The sequence below is a fragment of the Procambarus clarkii genome, chromosome 80, assembly GCF_040958095.1.
Source record: "Procambarus clarkii isolate CNS0578487 chromosome 80, FALCON_Pclarkii_2.0, whole genome shotgun sequence".
Lineage (NCBI taxonomy): Eukaryota > Metazoa > Arthropoda > Malacostraca > Decapoda > Cambaridae > Procambarus > Procambarus clarkii.
In genome coordinates, this window is record NC_091229.1 from 10,676,173 (window position 1) to 10,699,948 (window position 23,776).

The window sequence follows — 23,776 nt, forward strand, 5'->3', positions numbered from 1 at the left end:
CATGAGAGATTTTACATAAGTACAGTACATGGTAGTTTAAGTATCGAACGCATGTCAACGAATAACGAGTATATATAACAAAACTATTGTCCTATGAAGTCGATTTAACTTCCAAACATATATTTTTTAATAAATGTTAAATGTTTTCTGGCTAGTTATGTTATTTGTGATAATTTGTGCAGAGAAGTGCGACAACTGGATATGCCAACAAACACTTTCCAAACAATGATATATCTTGGATAAGTCGCTCCACAACATTTGACGCTTGGACCGTCGACTTCCTTTGATGCTACTTATTTCATAATGAAATTATATTAGTTTGGAGTAAATATATGTTTTCTCATGTTATGCATTCAGCACCCATTATAGTGAGTAAATATACCATATTACTTCATTACTTAAATAATGCTAGGAGGGTTTGAGTAGCTTTGGGTCTTTAGTGGACAGAATCTCCAATAGATGGGGCGAGAGTCGCCCCATCTCTCGCCCGAGCAAGAGTCGCAACTTAATTTAAAATTGATATATCTTTGTTCTCGAACATGATATATTTCATTTGGTGCAATCATAATAATGTTCATATCTCGTTCTTTCTGGAGGCATATAAGATTTTAGGCTTTATTAGCGTATCTTTGTTAATTATACAATATATCGGCAAGTGCGTAGGCGTCTGCACTCCATGCCCGACAAGCTACTGAGCGCTACTATAAAAACATATGTATCTTCACTTGAGCTATAAATATGTCAATTGTAATGTATTTAAAATGAAGCTCTCATTTCTATCTTGCTTAAGACATATAAAACATTTGTGTTTATTAACGAATTTATGTGAAATAAACATTGATCTGAGAGAGAGTTGCTCTGTCGTTCAGTCTGTACGGGGTGGGAGCTCCGTAATTTTTAAAATACATGTATCTTCATTAGAACTTTAAATATGTCTATGGTAAAGTGTTTAAAGTGAAGCTTATATGTCTGCCTTTCTTGAGACATATAAAACATATATGTTTATTAACGAATTCACGTGAAATAAACATTGTTCTGAGAAAGGGTTGCTCGGTCGATCAATCATTCCGGGGTCGGAGCTCGGCTATTATAAAAGTACACGTATCTTCGCTTTAAATCTAAATATGCCCATGGTAAGGTATTTAGAATCCCCAGAGTCAAACATAATCTGTGTAAACACTCTATGCAAATAAACGGACCCAGTCTATGGAACTAACTCCCTAATGAATTGAAAAGCTGTCCAACTTTTGCGTCATTCAAAAACAAAACTAAAAAGTACCTAATCTCATCTGCATAGTTTTTTTTACCTTGTTGCTTTAAAATTGCACTGTATCTATTGCTACCCAATCTCCCTATCTTTATGTACCCAATCCGAACATCTTTACCATTGTGATCATTGCTGTCTTCTTATATGTGCTATCGATCAGCTGTACGGTGTCTGTTAATCTTGTTTAAATTACCAATCAAGTTGTCAATGTAATCAACCAGAGCTTTAATAAACCAATGAGCTTTAATATACTTACTATTTTCTCTCTCATCTCATTTTTTTTCTTGCAATGTATCTGTTATAATTTTATTAATTCTGCTAGAATTTACCTACTTAAAATTATCTATTTGATTAAGGACCTGCCCGAAATGCTGAGGTTGTCGAGTTCCTCCAGCTCCTCAGATGGCGGGCAGGAACCCTGGATGCAATGCGCATTTCCCCTCTGTATCGCCACACTGAGGCGCTGGAAAAGAAAGCTTGCAGCTCTTGGGTCCCTTGTTGTTTCAATGAGCGTAGAACCCAGTTCCTTCAAAAAACTGGTAGCACTTTTACCCCAGGCGCCGAGTGTCTCAGAAGCAATGGGGACAAAATTGTAGTGGTGATCCAGTTCTCTATACTTACGGGATTTGGCTGCTTCCCTGTGGGTGGCAGCGCCACCTGGTTGTGCCACACTGAGGTTAATGTAGGTGTTAGCCAGGGTTGATACGCACGTGTAGTCCCATACCAACTGCTTGCCATTCTTCCAGGGGTTCACTGTGATACCATCCGGGCAACCAATAAGAGCATCAGAGTTACGGGGCGTTAGGTAACGGGGCTCTCTTTCAGCTGGGCATCCAGCTGTGGTGAGGCTCCTCTTGATGATGTCGTTAACTTCACTGTGCCTCGAGTGCCATCCCCCTGTGCATTGGCAGAGTAGGCTATGGTGGCTGTACCTGTCAGCCACCACCTCGCCGCAAATACACCTATATCTGGTGTGGATTGGGGCAGCAAGGTGGAGGGCCACAGCAATTCGGAGGGCGTGTGGTGTGAGACGCGTGCCAGTTGCTGACATTGGGGTTGCTAACAGGAAATCCACTGCATGTGGTGCTGCTACTGCTGTGAGGCGAGCAATGTCGTGTTGTGTTGTTGCAGCACCCAGGCACTCTGCAGCAACTTGGTCTACAATGGGGCCATCCCAGCTGGATTGCTTGTGGGCTTTTGGGGATGGTGGTTGAGGTGATTGGCCTGCACGAGAGGCCCACTCTGTGGCACAGCGTGTAAAATTGGGATCATGTACACCTGCCAGCTGATGTAAGTGGGCAGGTAGAATTTCCTTCACAAGGTCGTCGGATGCTGATAAGGAGGACAGGAAGGCTGGAACAGCGATCTGCGTTGCTGTTCGAACTCCGAGGCCACCAAGTCTTACGGGAAGAGAGGCTTGTTTCCACTGTAGGTCATCGAGAGAGAGGTTAAGGGCTTTTTCTAGCATTGATTTCAGTAACCGGTCATTCTCACTTAGTTTTTGGCTACTGTAAGATGGTGAACACCTCAGAAAGTAGGTTAACCTGGGGAGGGACAGACATCTGGTGATGAGGTAGAGTGCATCATGAGCATCAATATCCTCAATCCTCCCATCCATCCTCTTAAGGTCGGCGATTTTCTTATCAAGGACCTCATCGATGGCTTTCAACCCCAGGGGAGCTCCTAGGAGTGTGCTGTCTTCAGGTTTAGTTTTATGGATATTTGGCAGAAGACCCTCTGTTCTCTCTACGATGCCCTGGTTGGAACATATTATTTCACATTTAGAAGGGTTCAGGGTGAGGCCTAAAACTGCACTTTGCTCCTGGATTTTTCTGATGTCCTCCAGGAGGGAGTCTTGGGAACCAGCTAGGGTACCATCATCCAAGAACCAGATGTTAAGCTCGCTGGACAGGACCTCTGTGACTTGTTTGATGACTAATCAGAAAAGGAGAGGAGCAAGGGGGTCACCCTGTTGGACGCCTTCTCGCGAGTCAATTTCATGTTCACCAAAAAGTAGCTTAAGATCCATACTGTAGCATGAATGTACAAAAGGGTAGAGGGAAGGGAAATGACTATGAACCGCACGGAGTACAGCATCCCTCCGCACCAAATTGAAGGCATTTTTTAAATCTAGCTTGATAAGGGCCTTTTCGTCTGTGATGTTGGCAATGAAGGCTCGAGCTGCATGGGCTGCCGCCTCACACCCTTGTGGAATGCCAAACCCGAGCTGTTTTGGCTTCAGCATGTTGGCCGCTGCATCACTAACTGTTCTTGCAGCTGCCTTTGCGACGAGACGCCGGAGAGAATTGCACACAGCTATTGGCCTGATCCCTCCATCCTTTTTCTTTAGAGCACAGAGAGATGCCCCAAAAAAGATAGGTCTTATGGACGCTGGTATGTTGCCAGCTAGACATGTGTTGGTGAATCTGGTTAGTTCCACCAAGAGGTTCTTTGCAATGTCACCCAGTGCAGGGTTGAGCATTTGCTTGAGGTGGTTGGGTTTTAGTCCTGTGAACCCACCTGCTGATCCTGTAGGGAAGGACATGGCTGCTTTATGGACCACAGATTCAGCCACCCAGAGAGGTTCTGCTCCGGTAGCCCCCACTTGTACAATGTCGTCCCCACGCGGAGCCCTGGGTGGGTGTTTCTCCCTTAGGGCTTGAGCTGTTGCGGCATCTCTGTCGGCAATTGAGTCCTCACTGGTGATGACTCGTATTGCGCCAATATAATAATATATAATATATATTATAATATATATTATAATATATAATATAATATATATATATATATTATATAATAATATATATATATATATAATATATATATATAATATAATATATATATATATATATATATATATATATATATATATATATATATATATATATATATATATATATATATATATATATATATATAAATTGTTGCAAGTCGAGCAACAAATATTTTACATTGAACAACAAATGGGATTGGAAAAGCAGTATTGCCACCTCCGCTATACAGAAAAAAATAGACCCCAGACACACCCTGTGGGTAGTATTGGACCCCCATACCGCCACTATGAGGGGTAGTGGACCCCATAATAACACAATGAGCGGTAGTGGACACTATACAAACACTATGGGCGGTAGTGGACACTATGCAAACACTATAGGCGGTAGTTGACTTCATAGCGACCCTGTGGGCGGTAGTGGACCCCCTGCCGACCCTGTGGGCGGCAGTGGACCCCCTACCGACCCTGTGGGCGGCAGTGGACCCCCCTACCGACCCTGTGGGCGGTAGTGGACACCCTGCCGACCCTGTGGGCGGTAGTGGACCCCCTACCGACCCTGTGGGCGGCAGTGGACCCCTTACTGACCCTGTGGGCGGTAGTGGACTCCTACCGACCCTGTGGGCGGTAGTGGACGCCCTACCGACCCGGTAGGCGGTAGTGGATTCCTACCGACCTTGTGGGAGGTAGTGGACGCCCTACCGACCCTGTGGGCGGCAGTGGACCCCCTACCGACCCTGTGGGCGGCAGTGGACCCCTACCGACCCTGTGGACGGTAGTGGACGCCCTACCGACCCTGTGGGCGGTAGTGGACCCCATACCGACCATGTGGGTGGCAGTGGACCCCATACCGACCCTGTGGGCGGCAGTGGACCCCATACCGACCCTGTGGGCGGTAGTGAAGCCCCTACCGACCCTGTGGGCGGTATTGGACCCCCCCTACCAACCCTGTGGGCGGTATTGGACCCCCTACCGACCCTGTGGGCGGCAGTGGACCCTATATACTAATCCTGTTGGCGATACTGGACCCTATACTCATCCTGTGGGCGGCAATGGACGCCATACACATCCAGTGGGTGTTATTGGACCCCATACTTATTCTGTGGGTGGTTGGAGCCCCATACCCATCCTGTGGGTGATAGTGGACGCCATACTCATCCTGTGGATGGTATTAAACCCCATACCTATCCTGTGGGTGGTAGTGGATGCCATACACATCCAGTGGATGGTATTGGACCCCATACCCTTCCTGTGGGTGGAAGTGATCCCCATACTCATCCTGTGGGTGGATGTGACCCCCATACCCATCCTGCGGGTGGTATTGGACCCCTTACCCACCAAACAGGTGGTATTGGACCCTATACCCATCCAATATTTGGTATAGTAGACACCATACCATGCTGTTTGCAGTAGTTTACCCAATAAACATTCCAACGTAACATCGTTTTCTGTTAGCGTTCCTACAAAACATTCTTTAAAGATTTTTAAAGCACAAACTATGGTATAAAATATTGATTGGTGAAGCACTGTTATTCTATGTAATAATTTATAGTGCTTATTATAATTTACTAAGAACAACTAATATTTCTCAAAACAAAACTACGAGCCTTCAATAGGATATAGTTGATCTGTAATATTATAAGAGCATGGACAATTGAAGGTAAATTTCACAACCCATGTGGGACCTGAAAACTACAATTTTCATTATAATTGAACCAATCACGACTATTCTGCTATCTACGTTGATGGACGGGTACTGTGAGACGTAAATTGGTACGTGAGGATGAGTTTGGGCCTTGGTAAAAAAGGTAACTGGGAATATATCACATATGTACTATAACACATTCAACATATTGACTTTAAGCATTAAGTCATATATGTGCTGTCTTGTGTGAGAACGGGTTGGTGGCTGCTGGTGTGGCGTCAGTGTGGCCTGTGGCTGCTGGTGTGGCGTCAGTGTGGTCAGTGGCTGCTGGTGTGGCGACAGTGTGGCCAGTGGCTGCTGGTGTGGCGACAGTGTGGCCAGTGGCTGCTGGTGTGACGACAGTGTGGCCAGTGGCTGCTGGTGTGGCGACAGTGTGGCCAGTGGCTGCTGGTGTTGCGTCAGTGTGGCCAGTGGCTGCTGGTGTGGCGACAGTGTGGCCAGTGGCTACTGGTGTGGCGTCAGTGTGGCCAGTGGCTGCTGGTGTGGCGACAGTGTGGCCAGTGGCTGCTGGTGTGGCTTCAGTGTGGCCAGTGGCTGCTGGTGTGGCGTCAGTGTAGCCAGTGGCTGCTGGTGTGGCGTCAGTGTAGCCAGTGGCTGCTGATGTGGCGTCAGTGTGGCCAGTGGCTGCTGGTGTGGCGTCAGTGTAGCCAGTGGCTGCTCGTGTGGCTTCAGTGTGGCCAGTGGCTGCTGGTGTGGCGTCAGTGTAGCCAGTGGCTGCTGATGTGGCGTCAGTGTGGCCAGTGGCTGCTGGTGTGGCTTCAGTGTGGCCAGTGCCTGCTGGTGTGGCGTCAGTGGTAGCCAGTGGCTGCTGATGTGGCGTCAGTTTGGCCAGTGGCTGCTGGTGTTGCGTCAGTGTGGCCAGTGGCTGCTGATGTGGCGTCAGTGTGGCTAGTGGCTGCTGGTGTGGCGTCAGTGTAGCCAGTGGCTGCTGGTGTGACGCCAGTGTGGCCAGTGGCTGCTGGTGTGGCGTCAGTGTGGCCAGTGGCTGCTGGTGTGGCGTAAGTGTGGCCAGTGGCTGCTGGTGTGACGACAGTGTGGCCAGTGGCTGCTGGTGTGGCGTCAGTGTGGCCAGTGGCTGCTGGTGTGACGCCAGTGTGGCCAGTGGCTGCTGGTGTGGCGTCAGTGTGGCCAGTGGCTGCTGGTGTGGCGTCAGTGTGGCCAGTGGCTGCTGGTGTGGCGTCAGTGTGGCTAGTGGCTGCTGGTGTGACGACAGTGTGGCCAGTGGCTGCTGGTGTGACGACAGTGTTTCTAGTGGCTGCTGGTGTGACGACAGTGTGGCCAGTGGCTGCTGGTGTGGCGTCACTGTGGCCAGTGGCTGCTGGTGTGGCGTTAGTGTGGCCAGTGGCTGCTGGTGTGGCGTCAGTGTGGCCAGTAGCTGCTGGTGTGACGCCAGTGTGGCCAGTGGCTGCTGATGTGGCGTCAGTGTGGCCAGTGGCTGCTGGTGTGGCGACAGTGTGGCCAGTGGCTGCTGGTGTGGCGACAGTGTGGCTAGTGGCTGCTGGTGTGACGACAGTGTGGCCAGTGGCTGCTGGTGTGACGACAGTGTGGCCAGTGGCTGCTGGTGTGACGACAGTGTGGCTAGTGGCTGCTGGTGTGGCGTCAGTGTAGCCAGTGGCTGCTGGTGTGACGCCAGTGTGGCCAGTGGCTGCTGGTGTGGCGTCAGTGTGGCCAGTGGCTGCTGGTGTGGCGTCAGTGTGGCTAGTGGCTGCTGGTGTGACGACAGTGTGGCCAGTGGCTGCTGGTGTAACGACAGTGTGGCTAGTGGCTGCTGGTGTGACGACAGTGTGGCTAGTGGCTGCTGGTGTGACGACAGTGTGGCCAGTGGCTGCTGGTGTGGCGTCAGTGTGGCCAGTGGCTGCTGGTGTGGCGTCAGTGTGGCCAGTGGCTGCTGGTGTGGCGTCAGTGTGGCCAGTGGCTGCTGGTGTGACGACAGTGTGGCCAGTGGCTGCTGGTGTGACGACAGTGTGGCCAATGGCTGCTGGTGTGACGACAGTGTGGCCAGTGGCTGCTGGTGTGGCGTCAGTGTGGCCAGTGGCTGCTGGTGTGACGACAGTGTGGCCAGTGGCTGCTGGTGTGACGACAGTGTGGCCAGTGGCTGCTGGTGTGACGACAGTGTGGCCAGTGGCTGCTGGTGTGACGACAGTGTGGCCAGTGGCTGCTGGTGTGACGACAGTGTGGCCAATGGCTGCTGGTGTGACGACAGTGTGGCCAGTGGCTGCTGGTGTGGCGTCAGTGTGGCCAGTGGCTGCTGGTGTGACGACAGTGTGGCCAGTGGCTGCTGGTGTGACGACAGTGTGGCCAGTGGCTGCTGGTGTGGCGTCAGTGTGACCAGTGGCTGCTGGTGTGGCTTCAGTGTGGCTAGTGGCTGCTGGTGTGGCTTCAGTGTGGCTAGTGGCTACTGGTGATGCGTCAGTGTAGCCAGTGGGTGCTGATGTGGCTTCAGTGTGGCTAGTGGCTGCTGGTGTGGCGTCAGTGTGGCCAGTGGCTGCTGGTGTGGCGTCAGTGTGGCCAGTGGCTGCTGGTGTGGCGTCAGTGTGGCCAGTGGCTGCTGGTGTGGCTTCAGTGTGGCTAGTGGCTGCTGGTGTGGCGTCAGTGTGGCCAGTGGCTGCTGGTGTGGCGTCAGTGTGGCCAGTGGCGTCAGTGTGGCTAGTGGCTGCTTGCTACACTGACTTCTGACTCCTGTTAGTTTTACACAGGAGGGTACAGGAGCAGACGACTGCTGACTTCTGTTAGCAGGCTGAGAGCTTTCCCTTCTCATAGCTCATGGTAAGCCTTACCCTAATAGTTTCCCTGGAACACGACCAGCAAATCTGTTTTACTTCCAGATCTCTAATTACTGCTGGGTGATGAGGGGCGAACCGTTGTGGATTGGTTCCCAGTCATTCCTCCTCGGGTATTGTCAAGGGGCGAGTTAGAGTGTATATCATGTGTGTGTGTGTGTGTGTGTGTGTGTGTGTGTACTCACCTAGTTGTGTTTGCCGGGGTTGAGCTCTGGCTCTTTGATCCCGCCTTAAAGGCGGTAGTTGACCCCATACGGTAGATACGGTAGATATGACCCCATACGGTAAAGGCGGTAGTTGACCCCATACTCATTTTGTGGGCAGTAGTGGTGCATTTACCCCATACTGTGGAGGGACATGACCCCAATACCCAACCTGTGGGCGGTAGTGGACCCCATGCCCATCCTGTGGGCGGTATTGGACCCCATACCCATCCTGCGGGCGGAAGTGCACCGCATACCCATCCTTTGGGTGGTAGTGACCCTATAGCCATCCTGTAGGCAGTAGTGGACCCCATACCCATCATGTGGGCGGTAGTGCACCCCATACCAATCATGTGGGCAGTAGTGGACCCCATGCCTATCTTGTGGGTGGTAGTGACCCAATACCCATCCTGTGGGTGAAAATGGCCACCTCATACCCATCCTGTGAGTGGTTGTCAACCCAATACCCATCATGTGGGCGGTAGTGGACCTCATACCCGTCCTGTGGGTGGTAGTGGACCACATACTTATTTTCTGGGCGGAATTGGAGGATATACCCATCCTGTGGATGGACGTGGCCCCCATACCCACCCTGTCGGCGGTATTGGACCCCATACCCATCCTGTTGGCGGTATTGGACCCCATACCCATCCTGTGTGTGGTTGTGGACCTCCATACCCATGCTGTGGGTGGTTGTGGACCCCCATACATGTCATGTGGGTGGTAGTGACCCCATACCAATCCTGTGGGCGGTAGTAAACCCCCATGCCCATCCTGTGGGGGGGGGGGTAGTGACCCCATATCCATCTTGTGGGTCAACCCGTTCTCGCAAATTCGTATAGTCAATATTGACTTATTACCTACGTGCATAGGTGATATACTAAACATAATAGATACCCTTAAAAAGCTTCATAGAAAACACCGACCTTACCTAACCTTGTTAGTATGTTAAGATAAGCATCTTATTGCTTCGTAATTACAATTATTACTTAACCTATACCTATAACAGGTTAAGTAACAATTGTAATTACGAAGCTGTAAGATGCTTATCTTAAGATACTAACAAGGTTAGGTAAGGTCGGTGTTTTCTATGAAGCTTTTTAAGGGTATCTATTATGTTTAGTATGTCACCTATGCACTTATTTAATAAGTCAATATTGACTTTAAGAATTTGCGAGAACGGGTTGTGGGTAGTAGTGGCCCCCCCCCTCATACCCATACTGTGAGTGGGTGTCGACCCAATACCCATCCTGAAGGCGATAGTTGACCCCATACTCATTTTGTGGGCAGTTGTGACGCATATACCCTTCCTGTGGAGGGACATGACCCCCATACCCAACCTGTGGGCGGTAGTGGACCCCTGTACCCATCCTGTGGATGATAATGGTCCCCATACCCATTCTGTGGATGATAGTGGTTCCCATACCCATTCTGTGGATAATAGTGGTCCCCAAAGCAATCCTGTAGGCGGTAGTGGACTATCCTGCGGATGATAGTGATCCCCAAACCCATCGTATGGGCTGTAGTGGACCCCATGCCTATCCTGTAGGCGGTACATGACGTCAATAAGCATATTGTGGGCGGTAATGGACCCATGCCCATCACGTGGGCGGTACTGGACCCCTATACTCATCCTTATGTGGCAGTGGAGGCCATACCGATCCTTTGCATATGTGAGAGAGTGTCTCTTAAGATTCTCCCACAGTTGACGTGAATGGCTCATTGCAGTGCATAGTGCACCGATCTTGTGCACAAGGTCCTATTTCTGTTAACCCTGGATAGTGACCTGGCATGTTTGGTATCTCCAGAATACCCACTTAACCAGGAACACTTTTATAATACGGAGGCCGCCGTATGTCCAGGCAGGAAGTAGATACAGGGAATTAAGCATACTTGCCACCAAGGGTCAGTGAGTACATTGGCCGGTGAAGAGAGAGAGAGAGGGGAGACGCCAGCGACCGTCTGACCTCTGGGGTCAACTGGCGCGATGGTGAATAACAGCTATGACAGGTTCATGACGTCACCTCTCCTACTGCTCATCGAACGAGCTAAAATGATTGGTTCCCGCCCATTTGCTGCAATGCTATTGGTCAAATTGTAATCCCCTTGTGTATGCCTCACAAGATGCCCTGAGTTTCAGGCAAAACCATTCAAGTGAGGGAGACCAAACCCAGAGGACGGGTTCTGTTCTGTCTACCGGCCAATAGACTGAGCACCGTCTATTCCTCACAGTCAAGTTAACTCAGCGTCTCTACGATATAATACACACTCACCCAGAATCACGAGTGTGAATATATTGTTCAGAAGCCTAACTGACAAATCTCCAGAGCGAAACAGACTGGTATCAGGTAACCCCTGGTGACAAAGATCGTTGTGAGTGACTTAGAGTGAACTAAGGCAGTGCCGCCGCCTAAGTAACCTGTGTGTGACTTTACCACAAGTGTACCTGCATGGTACCACAGCCGCCGCCAGCCGCCAGCCGCCACGAGCGTGTATCCCAGTACCCCGGTACCTCAGTACCTCGAGGCACCCGCCGCCGCCCTCACTACTACGTGACGTCACCTCTTTACTCATCGCCAGTGCCAGTGTGTGTGCGTGTGTCTGTCTGTTAAGCATACAGCATGCCCTACTGCAAGTACCCTCCGTGTCTACGAGCGAAACCAGCTGTCAGGCCACCTACGAGTGCTTGTATAAATGTGCCTGAGTGAGTGAGTGAGTAAGGAAAGGTACCCTATCTGTAAGTACAAGATCTTGTCATTGTTTTATTGTGTCTGTGTTGATCTGAGGGATCAACCACAGTTCTCTCCTTCTCATACCTGTCACAGGTTATAGGTGAATCGACGGTGAATGCGTGTTTATCTGTGTGGTATCACTGTATTTCACTAGTCTGTGAATGTGAGCTTCACATACACCACACATTTAGTTATTGTGTGTGATTATTATTGTGCATGTTACTGCCTGTCCCATTGACAGTGCCATTGTGTTTATTGCATATCATCATTACCGAGTATCCGGTTGGAACTCTTGTGATCCCTCTGCATACCGTCAGTATACACACTGTATACTGACAAAGAGCTGAAATCTCTTGAAACCTTGCAAAATGAAGCTATGCGTCTCATCCTTGGGGCTCCAAAGTCCACGAGAATAGTTAATATGAGAGCAGAGTTAAAATTACCTACCATAAGTGAGAGAATTTTGTCTATTAGCACAGTTTTCGGCATGAAGGCATTAAGTAGATCTAGACAACACATAAAGTTTCAAGCTAAACTTTCTAATATGCTGCACTCACCTGAGGTTTATAGAAGAAGAACGAAATCTGATTATGTATATTGGTTCTACAAGGTAGCCAACTCCATCAAAATATTAAATATGTACCCAACTCAACTAATGATTAATCAGCCAATTACTCCATGGGATAACTGGGATCTATCAGTTGATTTTGTTAATGCGCCCAAGAAAGATAGTGTGCACACTACATTATTAAAACAGTTAACACTGAAAGTACTCAGAGTATGGGTAACGATGTGTATCAGTCCTATACAGACGGTTCTGTAGAAGAAGGTGGATGATGTACCGGATGTGCATGTATCATATTTGAACAATCTTCTCTCGTACATACAGCAATGAAGCGCGTCAATGACTGGGCAAGTACAACTCAAACCGAACTTGCAGGCATATACCTTGCCACTGAATTTTTAAAAGACAAAGGCAGTGGACTTATATACTGTGACTCGCAGAGTGCACTCCTGGCATTGAACGCACATAGTAGTGACACCCAGAAAATAGTCAGTGATATTCGAATGAATGTTTTAGCTGCTAAAGAAAACAGATTTGAGATTAAATTCCTATGGATACCATCACATGTTGGCATCTCAAGGCATGACACTGTTGATATGCTTGCTAAGACAGCCTGCAGAAAACCAGTGGTAGAAATTGATATGGGTGTTTCATTAGCAGTGACAAAGAGAATACTTAAACAAATATCTAATGAAAATCTCATCGACCTAACAAATTCACAAAAACCTGAAAGTTGTAGCATTAAATATTATGATAGATATCGTGAGGAGACATTCACATATGGGACTAATAGAACAAGAACCCGGCAATGTGATGTTATAGTGGCCAGAATAAGCCTGGGATATAGACGTATCTGGCAGCTTTCTCAAAACCCAAATGTCGAGTACACAATGTGTCAACTTTATGAAAGAGAAAACATGCACTCTCTTGAACATTATATTGTAGAATGTCCCATACTGACTGACTTTCGCCCTCCTGGGCTATGGTATGCTGAACTCTGTAATTACTATATGAGCACTGGAACTCTTGATGATATATTGGACTTGAATCCAAGATTGACCATGTAATATATCAATTATACAATGTATATATATTATGTAACTATATAACCTGAGCGTGTAAAAGCACCTTCATCACCTTCAGTGATTAAGTGCTTAATTGCACACTAGTTTCTTTCTCAGCTATCTCACCCTGTCAGAGTAAATGAGACAAATGTATGTGAATGCATGTGTGTGTATATATGTATGAATATGTGTGTGTGTATGTATATGTATGGGTATAAAGTATATATGGAAGCTGATCAGAATTACATTTCACCTTTGTGAATGTACATTAATGACACTATGTAAAAGACACATCAAACACTTTATGTAGGGCATACGTAAATCTGTGTATCTATGTATTTACGTATGTAGGTTAACTTAGCATTTTAAAAGCACCGAATCACCTTCTGTGGTTGAGTGTTCAATAAACCCTTGAACTAAATGTTTAACACTTCTCTAACCTTGTCCATGGAGGACAGAAGAAAATGTATATATGCTGGATAGCATTGTAAATGTGTGGCCACGTCTGTGGTAGAAAATAATAATAATAATAATAAAAAAGTGCAATCTATCTAAGCTACCTATATGCTTTAATATACATGCCCGAAATGCTACGCGTACTAGTGGCTTTACAAGAATGTAATTATTATGCTATGTATCCTCACAATCCTATTGTACCTTCTTGTATATATATATATATATATATATATATATATATATATATATATATATATATATATATATATATATATATATATATATATATATATATATATATATATATATATATAAATATAAATAAATAAATAAATAAATAAATAAATAAATAAACATTCAAATCTCTCTCATCTCATTTTTTTCTTGCAATGTACTTGTTATCATTTTATAAATTTTGTTAGTATTTACCTACTTAAAATTTTCTGTTAGATTAAGGATCTGCCCGAAACGCTGCGCGTACTAGTGGCTTTACAAGAATGTAATCACTATGCTATGTATCCTCAATATCCCAATGAACCTTCTTGTAAATATATACATAAATAAATAAATAGTACTTACACATAATAATGGTGCTTCCCAAATCATGCTTCTCATGTATGCTTTGAAAATCTTTGAAAAGGAAATTGAGAACGGATTGTAGGAACGTCAACAGAATACAATGTTACATTAGGAATGTCTATGGGGTACACTAAAATCAAATCAAAATCAAAATGTTTATTCAGGAAAAAATACATACATAGAAGAATAGTTACAAACATAATGATTCATTTATAGATAGAGTTAATACATATAATACCTAAAGTAACTAATACAACGTTTCCGGCAAAGTATGGGGAGAAAAACCCCTTAGACTAAAAGATTAATACTAACTGAGATTAACGTATAAATTGTGTTGAAATAAGGAAAAAAGGGGGAGGGGGGAACATGGCAGAAATCAGCAATTATACAACTTGATCAACAAAGAGTATTGTTTGAAAATAGTAAGACATAGGTTGACATTTAGAGGGTAAACTAAGTTACATGGAGTTATTAGGAATAGTACTTAGTTTTTCTCTTAAACTGGTTGAGAGAGGTACAACCTTTGACATGATTGGGGAGGTCATTCCACAATCTGGGTTTCTTGATTTGTAGAGCATTTCTAGTTTGGTTAAATCGAACTCTTGGAATATCAGATAGGAATTTGTTACTGGTATGGAGCCCATGGGTTCTGTTACAACCTTCTAGGAAACTCTTAAGGTCAGGATTGACATTACAGTTCTGAGTCTTAAATATATAGGGTACACATAAGAGGATGTGCAGTGACTTAAGAACAAGATTTCAGTATCCCAACATCTCATTCACCCCAAGTGATCTTAAACTTTTGTACTGTTAATTCATATCGATGCAAGACAATCAGCAAGATAACCATAATATTCACGCAAGTCCAAAAAATTGTGAACTTATCCTATTTATTCAAACACACGAAATATCGTAATTACGTGATTAAGTACCAACCAACATACTGTTCATATGGTTGAACCAGGATGTTTATGATGCATTGAAATAAAAAAATCTGCTTAATAATAATTTGAGATAAAAGTCATACTAGCATCCAACAATTAATCACATAAATGATCACTATATCACATCAATTAATCACTATACACACACAATGTTGCACTTATACATACAAAAAAATATACGAAATCATAACACTCGGCATAAAACACACATTTACACTCAATATTACCCAAGTGTGTAATATTGCCTTGTAGTTACAAGTCATTTTTCCTCATTGAAACACAACTTTCCTCATATTACCACAACTTAACCACCTAGGGCCTAACCTGTATTATGACATATTCTTGTAAAGGCGTTAATTTGGGTTAAAACACTAATAGACATGTGCCTAACCTGCATAGATCTTTGCTGAATATTGCAACTTCATTGTTTTGAAAGGTTTATTTTGGGTATAAACTTAAATGACTTGTACCTAACCTGCTTGGATCTTTGTTGAATATTGTATATATATTCTTAGAGAAATGTTGTTTTGAATATGCACCTAACTGCCCTGTGCCTAACCTCTGATACAGGAATCTTGGTTCAGTGTTGCATCTTATTCTTAGCCATGTTTGTTTTTGTTTGTTTTTACATCAATATAACCAAGACAGACCACCCAAACCTCAATTACCCGGGTTAATGGAAATGTGTTATTATTGAGCATTTTCTCTTCATTAGCTCAACTTAACCAGCCTCTACCTAACTTTAAATACCTCGGTCTGAACTCCATTTTACACATATTTCTAGGAAAGCGATAAGATTTACTATATCTCTATCATTAAATAATCCAATTTGCCTTAACCTAACCCATAACTAAGGGCTTTATACCCCCACCCCCCCTTTACCTGGAAATTATACTACATATTGATGATAAGTCTCTTCTACATTTTCTAAATTTTTATAAATTAAGGTAATATGTCATAAATAAGGGTAAATCAGGGATAAATTTAGATAATATGACATATATAAGGGTCGAATTGGGATACATTAAGATTATGATATTAAATAAGATAATATGACAAATTAGGGTTAATTAGGGATAAATCAGGGATAAAGTAGGATCAATTTTTATATGTGAAAATATATTCTTACCTTAATTATCCATAAATTACCCTAATTTTCGAGGAAAGGGTGGGGGAGGGGAGATAAAGCCTCTAGTTAAGGGTTAGGTTAAGGAAAATTAGATGATTTAATGATTTAGCTTGAAGCAGTGCTCAGGTGTTGTACAGCTTCGATGAGTGCTCATGTGTTGTACAGCTTCGATGAGTGCTCATGTGTTGTACAGCTTGGGGGAGTGCTCAGGTTTTGTACAGCTTGGAGGAGTGCTCATGTGTTGTACAGCTTGGGGGAGTGCTCAGGTTTTGTACAGCTTGGAGGAGTGCTCATGTGTTGTACAGCTTGAAGGAGTGCTCATATGTTGTACAGCTTGGAGGAGTGCTCATGTGTTGTACAGCTTGGAGGAGTGCTCATGTGCAGTATAGCTTCGGGAGTGCTCATGTGTTGTACAGCTTGGGGGAGTGCTCTGGTTTTGCACAGCTTCGAGGAGTGCTCATGTGTTGTACAACTTGGAGGAGTGCTCAGGTTTTGTACAGCTTGGAGGAGTGCTCGTGTGTTGTACAGCTTGGAGGAGTGCTCATGTGCAGTATAGCTTGGGGGAGTGTTCATGTGTTGTACAGCTTGCGGGAGTGTTCAGGTTTTGTACAGCTTGGAGGAGTGTATACATTCTTTTGTATATATATATATATATATATATATATATATATATATATATATATATATATATATATATATATATATATATGTATATATATATATATATATATATATATATATATATATATATATATATATATATATATGTCGTACCTAGTAGCCAGAACGCACTTTTCAGCCTACTATGCAAGGCCCAATTTGCCTAATAAGCCAAGTTTTCATGAATTAATATATTTTCTCTAATTTTTTTATTATGAAATGATAAAGCTACCTATTTCATTATGTATGAGGTCAAATTTTTTTTTATTGGAGTTAAAATTAACGTAGATATATGACCGAACCTAACCAACCCTACCTAACCTAACCTAACCTATCTTTATAGGTTAGGTTAGGTTAGGTAGCCGAGAAAGTTAGGTTAGGTTAGGTTAGGTAGGTTAGGTAGTCGAAAAACAATTATTTCAAGAAAACTTGGCTTATTAGGCAAATCGGGCCTTGCATAGTAGGCTGAGAAGTGCGTTCTGACTACTAGGTACGACATATATATATATATATATATATATATATATATATATATATATATATATATATATATATATATATATATATGTATATATATATATATATATATATGTCGTACCTAGTAGCCAGAACTCACTTCTCAGCCTACTATTCAAGGCCCGATTTGCCTAATAAGCCAAGTTTTCCTGAATTAATATATTTACTATAATTTTTTTCTTATGAAATGATAAAGCAACCCTTTTCTCTATGTATGAGGTAAATTTTTTTTTATTGGAGTTAAAATTAACGTAGATATATGACCGAACCTAACCAACCCTACCTAACCTAACCTAACCTATATTTATAGGTAAGGTTAGGTTAGGTAGCCAAAAAAAGCTAGGTTAGGTTAGGTTAGGTAGGTTAGGTAGACGAAAAAACATTAATTCATGAAAACTTGGCTTATTAGGCAAATCGGGCCTCGAATAGGTGGCTGAGAAGTGCGTTCTGGCTATTAGGTACGACATATATATATATATATATATATATATATATATATATATATATATATATATATATATATATATATATATATATATATATTTATATATATATATATTAGCATATTTTGGTAGCAGTCTTTTATCTAGACATATATTATTAAATATGACCGAAAAAGTAAGATTAATAATTCTAACACGAATTTTCTCTATCTTTCTTACGTTTCTTTTCACTGTTGATGGTAATTCAAAAATCAATTCTCCAAAATTCATTTTTATTTCTAGTCTGACGCGACATTTGAGCGCGTTTCGTAAAACTTATTACATTTTCAAAGACTTTAGTTTACACACACACACACACAACTTTAACTGAATAGAGCTAAAACATCTTTCGAGTTTTTATACCTGCATTTGGGTGAAGTGACATGTTACAATAGTTTTGGATGAGGTGAAAACAAACTTTCAACACAAGACAGAACACGATACAATGGGAGTATAATATTGAATAAGTTAATGGGAAGAATGGAAGTAACTGCAAAGGGCCTATTGGCCCATACTACTTGAAGCTTCTATATTGGTGCAGAGTCTTGAAGTGGGTAGAATATAGTTGTGCATTAATTGGCTGTTGATTGCTGGTGTTGACTTCTTGATGTGTAGCGCCTCGCAGATATCAAGCTGCGTGCTATCGCTGTATCTATCGATGACTTCCATGTTTTTTGTTAAGACTTCTCTGGTGATGGTCTGGTTGTGGGAAGAGATTATATGTTCCTTAATGGGGCCCTGTTGCTTATGCATCGTTAATCGCCTAGAAAGAGATGTTGTTGTCTTGAAGGCATTTGAAGGCATAGACAACATTGGTCTCTTTCAAAGCGTTCTGCTTTGTGTCTGGAAAGTTTCTCATGAGTAGGTTGGCCGTTTTCTTGGTTTTATAGTAAATCTTCAATAGTATCTTCTGATTTTTGTCTGTAGGGATAACGTTTCTATTAACAATATCTTTCAAGACCCTTTCCTCCGTTTTATGAGCTGTGGAAAAGAAGTTCCTGTAAAATAGTCTAATAGGGGGTACAGGTGTTGTGTTAGTTGTCTCTTCAGAGGTTGCATGGCGTTTCACCTTCCTTCTTATGATGTCTTCGACGAAACCATTGGAGAAGCCGTTGTTGACTAGGACCTGCCTTACTCTACAGAGTTCTTTATCGACTTGCTTCCATCCTGAGCTGTGGCTGGGAGCACGGTCGACATAAGCGTTGACAACACTCCTCTTGTACCTGTCTGGGCAGTCACTGTTGGCATTGAGGCACATTCCTATGTTTGTTTCCTTAGTGTAGACTGCAGTGTGGAAACCTCCACTCCTTTCCATGACTGTTACATCTAGAAAGGGCAGCTTCCCATCTTTCTCAATCTCGTAAGTGAAACGCAACACAGAATTCCGCTCTAATGCCTAATTCAGCTCCTGCAGATGTCTGACATCAGGTACCTGTGTAAAAATGTCGTCAACATACCTGCAGTATATGGCCGGTTTCAAGTTCATGTCGACTAAGACCTTTTGTTCGATGGTACCCAAGTAGAAGTTCGCAAACAGGACACCTAGGGAAGAACCCATTGAGACCCCATCTACTTGCTTATACGTGTGCCCATGAAGGACATGGGCACATGTATAAGCAAGTAGAAGCAAGCCTTCAAATCAGTTTGAAGCCTTCAAACTTATTTGAAGGCTTCAGTGTGGGTACAACTGTTGGGTTATGAGCAATCAGCGAAATAAGAGCCTCGTGGTCTATGGTGTCTGTTCTCACGTGAAACAACCGGTTGAGGTCGCTTGGTTTCCCTGGGGACCACAGAAGATTTGCCGGAAGAATACAATATCATAACTGCAAATATACTTCCTATGACAAATATGGCACGTTAATTATGTTTAGTTGGTGATTGTGAGAGGCTTACCGTGTTTTATTGGTTTACCTGACTCATCACCGGTTAGCTATAATTATTATATTATTGGGCCCTGTAATAAGATGTATTACTTTGACTAACCGGATACGAGGTACTCTCATTATTTAGAGGTTACGGCAGCTGAAGAACGTAGGGATGGCTCGGGATACGAGTACAACTGTAGCAGATTCTTTGTGCTACCTCACTTATTTATTATTAACATCTTTATTGACAAAATTAATTACAATTTTGCCTAATCTGAGGATTTCAATTAGGTATTATTAAAGTGAGGATAATGCTGGTATTCACTGCCACGCAAGACAGAGGGTCATACACAAGAAAATAGGTCTAAACTGGCACATATATATATCATGGTTACAATCAATGTTTTAATGTATGAATATGTAAAAACAACTTTCTATTGTGCACTGCCACACAAGGGCAGGGATGGGTCACATAAGTGATGCAGCTTGAAAGTAATATAAATAAAGTTGTTCTGAATAGCAATGCTGTTTCAACAATGGCTACCTCGCCCCCCCCCCCCCCTCGATGTCTGGTGACGCCTCCAGAACCGGTTCAATTTCTTTCTATTTATGGCCAAAGGTTGGGAGGCGAAGATTTTAATTATGAATTGATTTGATCTAGTCACAGGGGACAGTTTTTTATTCTTTATAATGCTGGACTGAGGGTTTTAATGATTGTTGATATTTTATTAATATATTTTGTGATGACGTGGCAATGTATATCCCATGTTTAAGTAAAAATTTTACTGTAATATCGTTTTCTTTCAAAGAGTTATTAAATTAATTTGGGGTAGTATGGCTTAATGGATTCATACAAGAACAGCAACACTATTAGTTGCTTATTGTAACTAAAATTATTAAAGGAGGTCGTTTTTTTCCGACAACACTTGCCTCCTGACCTTGGAGTAACACTTGCCTCCTGACCTTGGAGTAACACTTGCCTCCAGACCTTGGAGTACCAGTTGCCTACTGACCTTGGAGTAACACTTGCCTCCTGACCTTGGGGTAACACTTGCCTCCTGACTTTGGAGTAGCACTTGCCTCCTGACCTTGGAGTAACACTTGCCTCCTGACCTTGGGGTAACACTTGCCTCCTGACCTTGGAGTAGCACTTGCCTCCTGACCTTGGAGTAACACTTGCCTACTGACCTTGGGGTAACACTTGCTTCCTGACCTTGGAGTAACACTTGCCTCCTGATCTTGGAGTAGCACTTGCCTCCTGACCTTGGATTAACAGTTGCCTCCAGACCTTGGAGTAACACTTGCCTCCTGACCTTGGACTAACAGTTGCCTCCTGACCTTGGGGTAACATCTGCCTCCTGACCATGGAGTAACACTTGCCTCCTGACCTTGGAGTAACACCTGCCTCCTAACCTTGGAGTAACACCTGCCTCCTGACCTTGGAGTAAAACCTGCCTATTGACCTTGGAGTAACAGTTGCCTCCTGATCTTGGAGTATCAGTTGCCTCCTGACCTTGGAGTAACAGTTGCCTCCTGACCTTACAGTAACACCTGCCTCCTGACCTTGGAGTAACACCTGCCTCCTGACCTTGGAGCAACACTTGCCTCCGGACCTTGGAATAACACCTGCCTATTGACCTTGGGGTAACATCTGCCTCATGATCATGGAGTAACACCTGCCTCATGGACTTGGAGTAACACCTGCCTCCTGACCTTGGAGTAACACTTGCCTCCTGACCTTGGAGTAACACTTGCCTCCTGACCTTGGAGTAACACTTGCCTCTTGCCTCCTGACCTTGGAGTAACTCTTGCCTCCTGACCTTGGAGTAACACTTGCCTCCTGACCTTGGAGTAACACTTGCCTCCTGACCTTGGAGTAACACTTGCCTCCTGACCTTGGAGTAACACTTGCCTCCTGACCTTGGAGTAACTCTTGCCTCCTGACCTTAGAGTAACACCTGCATTCTGCCCTTGGAGTAACACCTGCCTCCTGACCTTGGAGTAACACTTGCCTCTTGCCTCCTGACCTTGGAGTAACTCTTGTCTCTTGACCTTGGAGTAACACTTGCCTCCTGACTTTGGAGTAACTCTTGCCTCCTGACCTTGGAGTAACACCTGCCTCCTGACCTTGGAGTAACAGTTGCCTCTTGACCTTGGAGTAACACTTGCCTTCTGACCTTGGAGTAACACCTGCCTCCTGACCTTGGAGTAACACCTGCCTCCTGACCTTCGAGTAACACCTGCCTCCTGACCTTGGAGCAACATTTGCCTCCGGACCATGGAGTAACACCTGCCTATTGACCTTGGGGTAACATCTGCCTCCTGATCATGGAGTAACACCTGCCTTCTGGACTTGGAGTAACACCTGCCTCCTGACCTTGGAGTAACACTTGCCTCTTGCCTCCTGACATTGGAGTAATTCTTGCCTCCTGACCTTGGAGTAACACTTGCCTCCTGACCTTGGAGTAACTCTTGCCTCCTGACCTTGGAGTAACACCTGCATCCTGCCCTTGGAGTAACACCTGCCTCCTGACCTTGGAGTAACTCTTGCCTCCTGACCTTGGAGTAACATCTGCATCCTGCCCGTGGAGTAACACCTGCCTCCTGACCTTGGAGTAACACTTGCCTCTTGCCTCCTGACCTTGGAGTAACTCTTGCCTCCTGACCTTGGAGTAACACTTGCCTCCTGACCTTGGAGTAACTCTTGCCTCCTGACCTTGGAGTAACACCTGCCTCCTGACCTTGGAGTAACAGTTGCCTCTTGACCTTGGAGTAACACTTGCCTTCTGACCTTGGAGTAACACCTGCCTCCTGACCTTCGAGTAACACTTGCCTCCTGACCTTCGAGTAACACTTGCCTCCTGACCTTGGAGTAACACTTGCCTCCTGACCTTGGAGTAACACCTGCCTCCTGCCCTTGGAGTAACACCTGCCTCCTGCTCTTGGAGTAACACCTGCCTCCTGACCTTGGAGTAGCACCTGCCTCCTGACCTTGGAGTAACACCTGCCTCCTGACCTTGGAGTAACACCTGCCTCCTGACCTTCGAGTAACACTTGCCTCCTGACCTTCGAGTAACACTTGCCTCCTGACCTTGGAGTAACGCTTGCCTCCTGACCTTGGAGTAACACTTGCCTCCTGACCTTCGAGTAACACTTGCCTCCTGACCATGGAGTAACGCTTGCCTCCTGACCTTGGAGTAACACCTGCCTCCTGACCTTGGAGTAACACCTGCCTCCTGACCTTGGAGTAACACCTGCCTCCTGACCTTGGAGTAACACCTGCCTCCTGACCTTGGAGTAACACCTGCCTCCTGACCTTGGAGTAACACCTGCCTCCTGACCTTGGAGTAACACCTGCCTCCTGACCTTGGAGTAACACCTGCCTCCTGACCTTGGAGTAACACCTGCCTCCTGACCTTGGAGTAACACCTGCCTCCTGACCTTGGAGTAACACCTGCCTCCTGACCTTGGAGTAACACCGGACTTGCGTTCCTCGAGGAGCACCTCCGAGGTCTGGCAGATCATCACTAGGACCGAGCGTGTGTAACCTGGAGCATCTATCTAATAACAAACTTATTAATAACGTGATAAAGTGATGAGCTCTTTGATTCATATGATAAATTATACTAGATATGATTAATGGGAAAATAATTTGAGGTTCCTACAACTTGAACCGAACATGAGCACTCCTCCAAGCTGTACTGCACATAAGCACTCCCCCAAGTTGTACAACACATGAGCACTCCTCCAAGCTGTGTTGCACATGAGTTTTAATCCAAGCTGTACTGCACATGAGCATTCCCCCAACTGTACTGTTCATGAGCACTTCTTCAAGCTGTGCTGCACATGAGCACTCCTCCAAGCTGTACAACACATGAGCACTCCTCCAAGCTGGACAACACATAAGCACCCCCCAAGCTGTACAACACATGAGCACTCCTCCAAGCTGTACAACACATGAGCACTCCTGCAAGCTGTACAACACCTGAGCACTCTTCCAAGCTGTACAACACCTGAGCACTCCTCCAAGCTGAACAACACATGAGCACTCCTCCAAGC

General features: G+C 44.7%; 1 protein-coding gene across 1 annotated transcript in view; it reads right to left on the minus strand.

The window, feature by feature from the left end:
- LOC138357833 (ice-structuring glycoprotein-like) overlaps nucleotides 1–21,083 on the minus strand; it is a 33,086-nt gene extending 12,003 nt beyond the window's left edge. Inside the window, exons 1-4 of the mRNA XM_069315009.1 lie at nucleotides 20,906–21,083; nucleotides 19,512–19,632; nucleotides 6,951–8,388; nucleotides 6,080–6,847 (exon numbers count right to left, since the gene is read on the minus strand). Of these exons, the coding sequence (XP_069171110.1) occupies nucleotides 6,080–6,847; nucleotides 6,951–8,388; nucleotides 19,512–19,632; nucleotides 20,906–21,083 (2,505 nt within the window). The remainder of the gene's footprint in view (nucleotides 1–6,079; nucleotides 6,848–6,950; nucleotides 8,389–19,511; nucleotides 19,633–20,905) is intronic.
- Nucleotides 21,084–23,776: the final 2,693 nt, after the last annotated feature.